This window comes from Pteronotus mesoamericanus, unplaced genomic scaffold (genome assembly GCF_021234165.1).
Source record: "Pteronotus mesoamericanus isolate MK-2021 breed Mesoamerican mustached bat unplaced genomic scaffold, CSHL_Meso_final contig_90, whole genome shotgun sequence".
Taxonomy (NCBI): domain Eukaryota; kingdom Metazoa; phylum Chordata; class Mammalia; order Chiroptera; family Mormoopidae; genus Pteronotus; species Pteronotus mesoamericanus.
In genome coordinates, this window is record NW_026555277.1 from 9,092,375 (window position 1) to 9,104,444 (window position 12,070).

At 43.0% G+C, this 12,070-nt stretch overlaps 1 protein-coding gene across 1 annotated transcript; it reads left to right on the top strand.

The window, feature by feature from the left end:
• The first annotated feature begins 2,664 nt into the window (after positions 1 to 2,664).
• LOC129080644 (C-X-C chemokine receptor type 2-like) lies at positions 2,665 to 5,237 on the top strand. The gene is made up of 2 exons (XM_054586164.1): positions 2,665 to 2,683; positions 4,047 to 5,237. The coding sequence occupies exon 2, from the start codon at positions 4,055 to 4,057 to the stop codon at positions 5,120 to 5,122; it is 1,068 nt and encodes a 355-aa protein (XP_054442139.1). The 5' UTR covers positions 2,665 to 2,683; positions 4,047 to 4,054; the 3' UTR covers positions 5,123 to 5,237.
• Positions 5,238 to 12,070: the final 6,833 nt, after the last annotated feature.

A 12,070-nucleotide genomic window follows, 5' to 3' on the forward strand; every position in this document is an offset into this window, starting at 1 on the left:
CAGAAGGCTAAACAGAGAGTCCAACACTTCCAGACGCCTTTACTACTGGCGCCATATTGCATCTCTGACTTCCCCCACACCAGGCATCTCCAACCAGGAACCACAAAGCAGGAGATGAGCAGCGGGCCAGGGAGCGAAGTTTTGCCTGTATTTGCAGCTGCTCCCCATTGCTCACATTACCCTCTGAGCTCCGCTGGTTCCTGGTGCCAAAAATGTGGGGGATCGGCAGAGCTCAGTCCTGGGGGCCGCTACACCTCCACATCTTGCCAGCAGGTTGGCATTCAGGCTGCCCGTGTCATGACAACCTTTGTGGCACTGGCTGTCCTTCACAGACTGGAGAAGTGCTTTCCCATTAGGAACATCAAAGATCCATCTGTGAGGGGCCAGTTAGAAGTGGGAAGTGAGGTATGGAAGATAGGCTGGGTGGGCAGACTTGCTGGAACCTTTTCAAATGGGTAAAACATTATCCCACACCCATGTATATGAGCCTTTCCCCGTCCTCAGTGGAATGCTCTTTCCTACCAGGAAGGGAAAGATTCTTTTCAACTCTTGACTGCCAGCTTGTCTCGCCACTAGAGACCTAAGCTGCGGCTGCTGCTGCTCCAGAGGGGCTGCTTCCCTTTACCATTCAGGCCCGAGGGTGGAGCAGACCCTTTCCTCACACCTCAGTCTTTAGTGTAAACAGACTGGAATGCTGCACCGACTTGACCGAGGGCTTAGGAAAAGTATGCAGGAATTATGCACAAGAAGGGCTTAAAAATAGATATTAGTTATGGCTGCTCTTGCCCTAGTCTTTCTCAGAGGGTCCCTTGTGAGGACTTCCAGTCCAGTGACTGCTACCTCCTTGTGGCACTCTCTTCCCTGGAGCCCCAGCTTGCACTTTGCTACCTGCAGGCGTTTTGCAGTCCAGGTACCAGACACTGTGTTTTCTCCCTGTCCACTCACTACTTTCTGCCTCAGGAGTTACTTTTTCCCTGGATGACTAATAGGGGGAATGCCCACTCCCTTTGGGGATTCCCATCTTCAAGTCCTTTCTAGGACTTGGTAGGAAGCCATCTCTGGTGGCCTTCAGGACTTGGGCATCACATCACAATAGTCTCACAACAGTAAAGGGTAGCCCCAGGCAATGGTCTCCTACACTTCCTGCTACTATTTATAAATGGTAAGAGAATGCAGGAGGAGAGCATGACTTAGCTTAAGAAACGTGCTTGCCAGGGACAGAATTGTAGGCACCAGTGGCATGATAAATATGGCATTTACAAGTATGGGCGTAATTTGCACTCAAACAGATCGGTGCTAACTTTAAACGATAGAGGATGAGCCCTGACTGGTGTGGTTCAGTGGGCTGGGCATCATCCTGCAAAGTGAAAGGTCTCAGGTTTAATTCCTGGTCAGGGCACAAGCCTGGGTTGCAGGTTTGGTTCCTCGGTTGGGGTGCGTTTGAGAGGCAACTGATCAATGTTTCTCTCTTGCATTGCTGTTTCTCTCTCTCTCCCTCCCTCCCTTCCCCTCTCTCTAAAAATAAATAAATAAAATCTTAATAAAAAACAAACCCCAATAGAGGATGATTGGGCAAGAACAATGCCAGACAGATCAGCCTACTTTAGGTAGTGACTGTGTGTCCCCAGTGACAGACACTCTGAGTCACGGTGGTGATCCATGATCCATAAATCATAGGAGTTATGTCTAATATCATTTACTGCACAACCATTGATTGAGCGTTTACTCTGTTTCCCTGGCGGAGGACCCAAAGCTGACTCTCTAGGTGTCCACAGTCTACTGGGGAAGGCTGACTGGTAAACACAGCATTGCAGTATGGTAGGGTTCATGTTAGAATGGAGAAGTGATTGAAATACCAGAGAGGTAAAGCCAGGGGACAGACTTGAGCTGCTGGGGGCAGCTGAGGCAGGCTCCCAGAGAAGCCATCTTTCAGTAGGGAGAGAGAGGCAGAATGACACGAACTCTACCTCCTCCATTCACCAGTTGCTCTAGCTCCAATGGTCCTCTGCTGTCTATCCAGGCTCCAGGGGGCCCCTGCTCCTAGCATCAGGGTGATTCTCATGTTGGCAGTAATTGTGCAAAGGAGCAGCTGAAAGGGGGTTAATTCTCTCCCCAGATCTTCACCAACATCTCTACCAGCCCCTCAGGCCACCCCAGGGTGGCTTACTAGGTAAGTAACGATGGTGTGCTTGTTGCGCAAACACGCCTTCTTCCCACCAGATTACCCCTGAATTCCGAGGTGGAGGACGCCTGCAAATCTTCCTCCGGTGGACTCCTTCTGAAGTCTCTACTGCCAAAAGACAAATCCTTTGGCCTTTATTTGTGTCAGGCAAGTTGGAAGCTTTCCAAGGTGGTCTGCTAGGGAATGCAAGGAGTACACAAATGGAAATAAATACTAGAAAGAGAGGAGAATAAATAGAGTCATCCATTGAGTAGAGAATTCAGATAAGTACTTTTAAATCCATCCTCATGCCTGGTGTCCCTGCTTGGACGTAGGGACCTTGCAAATGTTTGACAGGGCTCTGCTCCCCTGACTCAGTCTATTCTCCAGATGTGGACATGGGCCGGGCTCCAAGAAGAGGCTGTGACGTGGCTTTGCTATTTCCCTTTATCATCAAGTTCCCTCTACTGGTTAAGTCATTCTGGTCTCTGAGCTTTCAGGCTCTTACGGTTCGTGCCTCAGGTAGGAAGCCATCTCTGGTGGCCAGGACTTTCTTTGGGGTGGGGAGATTTGCTTTGGCTGTGTTTTAGAAAATGCATCCATTTCTCTGGGACCTGAAGATTTCTGCTCAATTGGCTTTCTGCTTCCACCCTTGTGACCATGTATTCAATTCTGACCTTATACGTGGCTCATGGCAAAGAGGTTATACAGCCTTCTCACCTCCTTCTTGGCAAGGAAGAGGCTTACACCTCCCCAATTTTATATGTACTGCTTTGCCTTAAGACGCTGTCTCCTGTGAAACTGCAATACTGGCAGGAGAGAACGCACTACCGGGTGTGGATCAGAATGCAGTTACAGAACCTCAGGCCTGGAAACAACCCAGGGGTGCTTTACTTGGCCTCCCTCAATTTGCAGAGGAGAAAACTGAAACCTAGAGAGGTAAAAAGACCCCCTGAAGATCACACAGTTTATCCATGATAGAATCAGGAGCAGATTCAAGGTATCCTTACTTCCAGTCTCGGTAACTTCCCCATGGTTTCCAGACTGTTTCCTGACTAGTCCTGGGGGCTTGGGAAACCTTCTAGCAGCAGTCTGGGTACAGGGACAGCACTCCCCGCCCCCACTTCCCCAGCAGATGAGGCTTTGGTTGTTTTACATTCTGGGCTTCTGGTAAGATTTTACTTCAACAAAGTGTTTCACAATTTAAAATGATATTTGAAAATTGCTGAATGTTCCTGTGGCTGTCCAGGAGGTGATTTCAGGGCCCAAGATGAGGACTGCGCTCAAAAGCTTACACTTCCTTTAGACAGAGAACCAAACATTTATTGTCTCTTTAGGGAGAAGGCTTAAAATACACTTTAAGGTTTCATTGTTATCATTTCATTCCCTTGGTGGATTTTAAGAAGGTTAAACAGAATCAGGAATAACATACTGAGGACACAACATAGAAAGGAATATCTGGGGACAGGTTTGCCTCCTTCCATTTTGCATAATACTGGCCTCTCCTGAATGTCCAGGACTAACTTGATCCTCCCACCTGAGTGCACAGACATAGCTGAGGATGAAGAGGGCCAAAGAGAGGACAGAGGTGGAATTATAGGTAGAGCTAACGCAGTTGTAGGGCCAACCAATTACCAAGGTTTTTTCCCTGTAGTTCATCTCATTCCACACTCTGATCAGGCCTTAGAGATATGGAAGGCTGGCCACACTGCCAGATGAGGCTGACCTCTAACGAAATCCAAGAAGGAGGTGAAGGAAGGGATCTGCAGTTGCCAAAGGAACAGAGAGGCAAAAGACAGACCAGTAACTGTTCTTACATTCTTGATGATCATGGATGACTTGAATTTGAGTTATAAATCACAATTTTTCCTAATCTTTCAACTAGATCAAATCATGAAATACTTCGTGTACACTGCATCTGAGAATGATACGGATTGGTGGGATGAATTTGAAAATTTGACTGGCACACCGCCCACAGAAACATTTAGCCCTTGTCCCAAGGACGCTGGGGATCTCAACAAGCATGCTGTGGTTGTCATTTATGCCCTGGTCTTCCTGCTGAGCCTGCTGGGAAACTCCCTGGTGATGCTGGTCGTCTTGTACAACCGGGTCAGCCGCTCTGTCACTGACGTCTACCTGCTGAACCTGGCCCTGGCTGACCTGCTCTTCGCCCTGACCTTGCCTATCTGGGCTGCCTCCAAGGTAAAGGGCTGGATCTTTGGCACAGCCCTGTGCAAGGTGGTCTCGCTCCTGAAGGAAGTCAACTTCTACAGTGGTATTCTACTGCTGGCCTGTATCAGCATAGACCGTTACCTGGCCATTGTTCATGCCACGCGCACACTGACTCAGAAGCGACACTGGGTCAAGTTCATATGCTTAGGCATCTGGGCTCTATCTCTGATCCTGTCCCTGCCCGTCTTCATCATCCGTCAGGTGATTGAACCACTTTTGTCCGTCCCAGTCTGCTACGAGAACTTGGGTGCCAATACAACAAAATGGCGCATGGTGATGCGGGTCCTGCCCCAGACCTTTGGCTTCCTCGTGCCACTGCTGGTCATGCTGTTCTGCTATGGACTCACCCTGCGCACACTCTTTCAGGCCCACATGGGGCAGAAGCACCGGGCCATGCGGGTCATCTTCGCTGTCGTGCTCGTCTTCCTGCTCTGCTGGCTGCCCTACAATCTGGTCCTGGTGGCAGACACCCTCATGAGGCTCCAGGTCATCAAGGAGACCTGTAACCGCCGAAATGACATTAACCGGGCCCTGGATGCCACCGAGATTCTGGGCTTCTTCCACAGCTGTCTCAATCCCCTCATCTATGCCTTCATTGGCCAGAAGTTTCGCCATGGACTCCTCAGGATCATGGCCACCCATGGCCTGATCAGCAAAGAATTCCTGGCCAAGGACAGCAAGCCCTCTTTTGTTGGCTCTTTTTCAAGGAGCACTTCTACTACCCTCTAAGACCCCCAGCCCTGGTGCAGCCCCACAGGGCTCCTCTCCTCCTGTTAGCACCCAAGCCTCAAGTCTACTGGCTATTCAGAGTGTCTGTGGCAGGCCAGCCCCTCATTGTGGTCACAGGAAGTTGCTGAGGCCGTGACCTTGCCAGCCCCCAGTGTACGGTCGAGAAAGCCTGCCCTGCAGCCTCGCCCCTCACTGTAATTACTATGTCAACTGCTAGAGCTCTGTCCATCCTACCACTCAGCCCCTAGCATTCTGTCCTCGGATCGGAGGTGTTTCAAAGACGTGCTTTCAAGTGAGTTCACAAAGTTCCCACCGTTGGGAGCCATCAGTGGCAAGCACCGCGATTATTTCCCCAACTCTCCCTTTCCTTGCTTGCTAGCAAAGTCTGCTTCCCGTGGAGAGGCCAAAAGTGACAGATACTCACTTCCGTGATTCCGGTAAGCTAGGAGTGGCCATATTCTCCAGTTTCAACTAGGAAAACTTGTAGACAAGAGTGTGCTGGTAAACCAGTCTGCTATGGAAAGAAAAACTCCTGTTTCTGCAGTGTTCACCAAGTTCCGTGTTATAAACACTCCCACCATGGCAATTTCAAGGGTGGAGACGTTTAGCAACAAGCTCACAAAATTCTAGAAAACATAATAATCTGCTTTCAGCACAACATTGCTCAAGAGGGAGTCTGCTGGGGCTAGGGGACTCCTGGAAAATATTCCTGATTAAAAAAAGAGAGTACACATTATCTTGGATCTTGCCTTTGAATATGGTTATGGTATATGATGTATGCTATAGTATATGATGTATATTATAGTATAGGATGTCAGGCAGCATTTTTGTGACAATGAGTCAAAAATTATAATACACCTTGGCTGATGGAGGCAAAGAATAAAAAGAAGCTGAGAATAAAGAGCCCAGAAATAAACCTAAGCATAAATGGTCAAGTGATTTTCAACAATGGTGCCAAGACTATTCAATGGGGAAAGGATAGTCTTTCAACAATTGATGCTGAGAAAACTAGAACTCCACATGCATGAAATGAAATTGGTCTTTTACCTTATATCACATACAAAAATTAACCCAGAATAGATTGAAGACCTAAACATGAGAGCTAAAATTATTAAATTCTTAGAAGAAAACATAAGGGAAAAGCTTAATTTGGTTTGAAGTTGCAGATGGAGTGAGACTCGGGGTTGGGATTTAGATCAAGGTTGGGACCGCGATCAGAGGCTGAGGTTAGAGTCAGAGATGTGGTGGCGGTGGGGAACCAGGGGTGGAGTAACAGCTTGTGGTAAGGAGAGGGGTCAGAGTATGGCGAGAGATCCAGAGATAGGAAAGGTTAGTAATGATGTGAGTGAGATTTAGGGAAGTTCCAGGTGGTGTTGGGACCAGATATGGAGGAGGCTTAGGAGTGGGATGAGTGTGGAGGCGTGGTGAGTCTCAGGGAGGGGTGTTAGAAATAGAGTGAATGGCTGGGATGGGTTAGTGGCTCCAACAGTAGCCACTGTGATTTAGTCCCGTTAGTGGCTGGAACAAAAAGTCATCACTGGTAGGGTCACCATCTTCCCTGGAGCATTTTCTGAGATGCAGCCAGGAAGGAGGTGCTTCTGTCTGCCCAGCCTGAGACTCCAAATAGGCCTGGTGAGGAAGGAGTTGGGGGCTCAAGCCCTAAGAGATGGATCTGATTAAGGAGAGAAGACAGAAGAATGCACAAAGAATCCAGCGTGGAAGGCTGGGAACTGAGCCTGGGAACCTCCCCTTCCTCTCCTTCCCTCCCTTAATTCCCTTTCTACCTCTCCTGCCGTATCTTCCTAAATTCATCTTCCTCCACCCTAAAGACAACTCCATCAGGGGCTTCAGTAAGTTAATAAGGATCCATATTGGGTCTGGGGAAATACAAATGACTAATATACACCTGAAAAAATGCTTGGCTTCATTAGCAACTTGGGATGTGGGAATCAAACAGCAATAAGATAACTTGGAAGTGTTTTAACAAGAGAGGCATGGAGTCAGAACTGTCTTCAAACAAGTGAACCATTGTTCAAATAGATTCGTTAATGCAGTGTATAATTCTCTGGGGATAGCTCAAGATGTAAATGATTTGGGTTTTGGATCTGTAAAAATGCCAGGATGTTGGTACTGAAATAACATGGTGTATTGAAATATCAAAGACTGGTATTTTGATCACTAGATAGGGTAAGGGTTAGATATCAAGTGAAAATCGGCGAGTGAGTTCACCCGAGGGAGCAGCTAAATATCCAGGATGGTGCAGAGATCAGGGGTGGGGTGCTTTTTAGAAGAGGAGTGGGGGTCAGAGGTGGCACAGAATTACAGACAGTGTAGAGATGTAGTTGTGACAAAACTAAGTTCATTTCTGTGTCCTGGATTTTTTCCATCTTTAAGTTTTAATGTTGTGACCTTTAATCAACCTTACTGTCATTAGCAAACATGATTATCTGTGTTTGTTAAACTTACACAATGCAGACTTAAATATTTTTGTTAGTAAGAGTGGGAATGGCATGATAAGTGAGATGAACATAAATATTGAAATGATGATAGTATCTATGATAAACAATCATTTATCACAAGACCACCAGGAGGTATGACTCCTAGCATGTACTGCATTCTTTGTCCTTTTGTCTTGTCAATCATTAGTACTTAAGTTACACTATAAAAAAAGTACTGTAACAGGAGTCTGTTAATGGAGAATAATCTGTGCAGATTGCTAGGTTGTCTGTCTGCTCCAACCCTACATTGCTGTAAGTAAATTATAATAAATTGTTATACTCTATGGAGTTGCCTGCATCATTTTTTGGTCTTAAGGTACCTTCTCGTTATAGTAGCCACCACACCCCTGCCCTAGCATCAGACAGGTAGGACTGGGGTTAAGAACGGGCTGAACATCAAGGATAGGGTTATTGGAGATGAAGGTGGGATGTGAATATATGTTCTTGCACAATGCTTGCTGATTTCAAAAACTGAAAATTGGTTTTGTAGGCTTGGTTAAAATGTTCCAGCCTCCAAGTAATTATATTGAAATATACTATTTTCCCATGTATTAGCTCCCCTCTGACTATACTCAGCCCCCTCACCATCCCTTGTCCCCCAATCTGTGACCCATTCTTACTGGTTCCAGCAAAATAATGATAATCTGGATTTTATTCCATAGAGGTTTAAGATCTCTTTCTCAGCAATTTGCATTTTACATCGGATCTTCCAGAGGTTGAAAAATCTCGTAGGTGCAGATGAAATAAAATGACCATCTCCTCTTTGCTCTAAGGGCCTTCCCAAAGATGACCACTAACCAAGAAATTACAATGGAGTGTACAGCCTTTTGCTGTCTCCACACAGAGGTTGGAGGGGCCAAAGATCTGTTAGTTTGACATAGAAAGCTACAAGTAGTTAACAGCTGAGTTCTCACCACCAATGTTTTTATTCATCTTAGCATTATTTAAAAATTTTTAAAAATTTATTGATTTTTTTTTTTTTTAGAGAGAGAGAAACATCAATTTGTTGTTCCACTTATTTATGCATTCATTGGTTGCTTCTTGTATGTGTTCTAACTGGGGCTACAACCCACAACCTTGGTGTACCTAGACGATGCTCTAACCAGCTAAGCTACCTTGCCAGGGCTCATACTGATATTCTTTTTTAAAAATTTTTATTTATTTATTTTTAGAGAGAGAGGAAGGGAGAGAGAGAGGGAGAGAAACATGGATGTGTGAGAGACACATGTATCAGTTGGCTATTGCACGTCCCCAACCGGTGACATGGACTGCAATCCAGACATGTGCCCTGACTGGGAATAGAACTGGCAACCTTTTGGCTTGCAGGCTGGCACTCAGTCCACTGAGCCACATCAGCCAGGGCTGGTATTCTGTTTTTAAATTCAAGACCCTTCTTCCAACCTTGAGGGTAGAAATGAATTAAAGAATTTAAAAAAATAAAAAAATAAACAGAATATGTTAACTTAGACTATATAAAATTAGTCTTTCTTTTTTGTCAAAGTATTTCAGGTACATTGTTTAGTTTTTATAAATATAGCTTATAATAAAAACCAGCAACATCCCTCCAGCTCCGCTCCCTACGGGCAAAAGCAACAACTTTCAACTCTCATAGCTGTTTTATTTAATAGTGGTCTACATATTTCTAAATATCATGCTTATACTTCTAGCTTTTGATCCCCCCACTTTTAGATATCATCTGTTTTAGATATCATCTGTTGACTTTCTATTTTGGCTTCTGAGGATATAACACTCTCCAGACTCTCTCCTGCTTTTACACCCATACAGCAAACACCAAAGCTGCCCACCCCCCTCCCCAGCTCTGTTCTCCCAGAACATAGATACTATATTTCTTGGTTAAATCAACATTCAATGTTTTTGTTTATAATGATTATGTAAAAAATTATTCACAGTTGGGTACAATGTTTACATTTCCTCTTTTTTTGGTACAAATTTTGTCTAACAATAGAATTTTTCCATGTACTTTTATTTCAGTCCCAAATGTCTTCCTTAATACATTCACATCCATCAGATAACCTATTAATTTTTTTTCTCTCCTTCATAGTCCTGTTGCAATCTGGACAGATTACTCTCCTAGCTTGCTCCTTTTTTTCCAAATTGCTTTAACTACATTTCCAGATACATTTTAGAATTTGCTTGTCAATTTCTACAAAATATCTACAAAATTGAGATTTTGTTTTGGATTAGGTTGACTCTATAGATCAATTTGGATAAAATTAACATCTCATCAATATTGAGTCTTCCAATTCATGAGCATAGTTCTTAAATTATTTAGATGTTTTCTAATTTATCTTGGACATGTTTTATAGTTTCCAGTACAAAGATTGTGTACCTATGTTGTTAAATTTATCCTTAAGTATTTATTTTATAGTTATTTGAATGCTGATATAAATGGTATATAAAAATTTTATTTTTTGATTTTTCCTTACTAGTATGTGGACATAGATTGAGTTGTATATATTGACTTTGTATTCTGTGACCTTAGTAAATTCAGTTATTGGTTCCAGTAGTTTTATTTTTAAAGATTCTTTTGGATTTTATATGCATACAATTAAGACATCTGAGAACAAAGGCAGTTGATTCCTTCCTTTTCTTTATGCCTCTTATTTATTTTTCTTGCCTTATCTCACTGGCTAGGATCTATAGTACCAGGCTGAATAGAAGTTGTGAGGGTGGACATTCTTATTGTGTTCTGATTCTTAGGGGTAAAGCATTAAATTTTTCTCCATTAAATATGATGTAAGCTAAAGATTTTTTTATAGAGATACTTTGTCAGGTTGAGGAAGTTCCTTTCATGACTGAGTGTTAAATCTTCCTCTTTCCTTAAGGGCCTGGACCCTGGAGCCAGACTTCTGCTGTTTACAGGCTTTGTGACAAAGGACAGATTACTTAATCTTTCTTTACCATTTTGTAAAATGTGGATATTAATAATGCTTTGCTAATTCTTATGAGGATTGAATTAAGTGAGTACACACGCACACACACAAGACATTCAAAAGAATGCCTAGCATACAATAGGTTATATATAAATGTTAGCTATCATTCTTTTAGTTTATCCCCATATTTTGCTGGATTACTGGATTTTGCTGAGGAAATGTCTATAGGAGATAACATTTCAGAGAACTTGAATTTCCAAAAAAGCTTTGACTCCACTCTCATACTTGATTGGTATTTTGGCTGAGTACTGAAATCTAGATTAGAATTTATTTTCCTTCAGGATTTTGTAGGCTCTTTTAATTTCTTCTAGCTTCTAGTGCTGTTGGACTTCTGATGTTATACTAATTCCTTTTTTAAAAAATTAATTAATTTATTTTTAGAGAAGGGAAGGAAGAAAGAGAAGGAGAGAAACATCAATGTGTGGTTGCCTCTCGTGCGCCCCCTACTGGAGACCTGGCCTGCAACCTAGGCATGTGCCCTATACTTGGAATCAAACCTGTGACCCTTTGTTTCTCAGGCCAGCACTCACTCCATTGAGCCACACCAGCTAGGGCTGTTATACTAATTCTTGATCTATTGTATGTAACTGAATTTTCTCTTAGAAGCTTTTAGGATATTTTCTTTTTCTTTTTAGTTTTAGAATATATAATAACCTGCTTTTTCTTTTTTTCTTTTACTCATTTTGCTGGGTACCTGGTGAAGCCTTTTAATCTAGAAACCCAGGTACTGTGAAATGTTTCTTTGTTACATTTCTACCCTTTGTTTTGTCTATTCTCTTTTTCTAGGACTTCTTTTATTTGGGTGTTGAACCCCCAAACTGAGTCTCTAATATTCTTATCACTTTCTGCCTATTTTTCAATATTTTTATCTTCCCACTTTCCATGAAGTTACCCTTATTTTTATCTTCTAGACCTTTCATTGGAATTTAAAATTTCTGCTGTCATATTTTAAATTTCCAGTGGGTTTTTGTTTCTGTTCCTTAATATTCCCTTTTATAGCCCCTCTTTCTTGTCTCATGGATGCAAACTTTCCTCTTACCTTTCTGAAGATATTATGAATTTTTTTTGAAGATTTCTTCAGCTCCCTTCATTGTCTCTGGTTTTTCTTATGGTCTGATAACTCGGTTACCACTTTACATCTACTTTTTGACTTTCATTAAAAAAAACCCTCTTATCTTTTATTTTCTCTCCCATTTCCTTGTTTTTGTATCATGTGGGATTATGCCTTAAAAATACATTGTGCCAGTTTCAGTGGATTTTGAGAGGGATCCAATGTGAAAACATTCTTCCAACCCTCCATTTTTGATACAAAAGTATTCTGGATTTAAAAAAAACATACTTTCTTTAAAGTCACATTCAGATTGCTCTGTTATCTTTAGATCCTAAAGCATGAATTCTCCCATTTGTTATGTCAGCTGACTATTCATTGTAGCGGTTGTTAGTTCTCTGGAATAGTTGATTGTGAGCTCATCTATTGAGAAGTATTTTTCATGGGA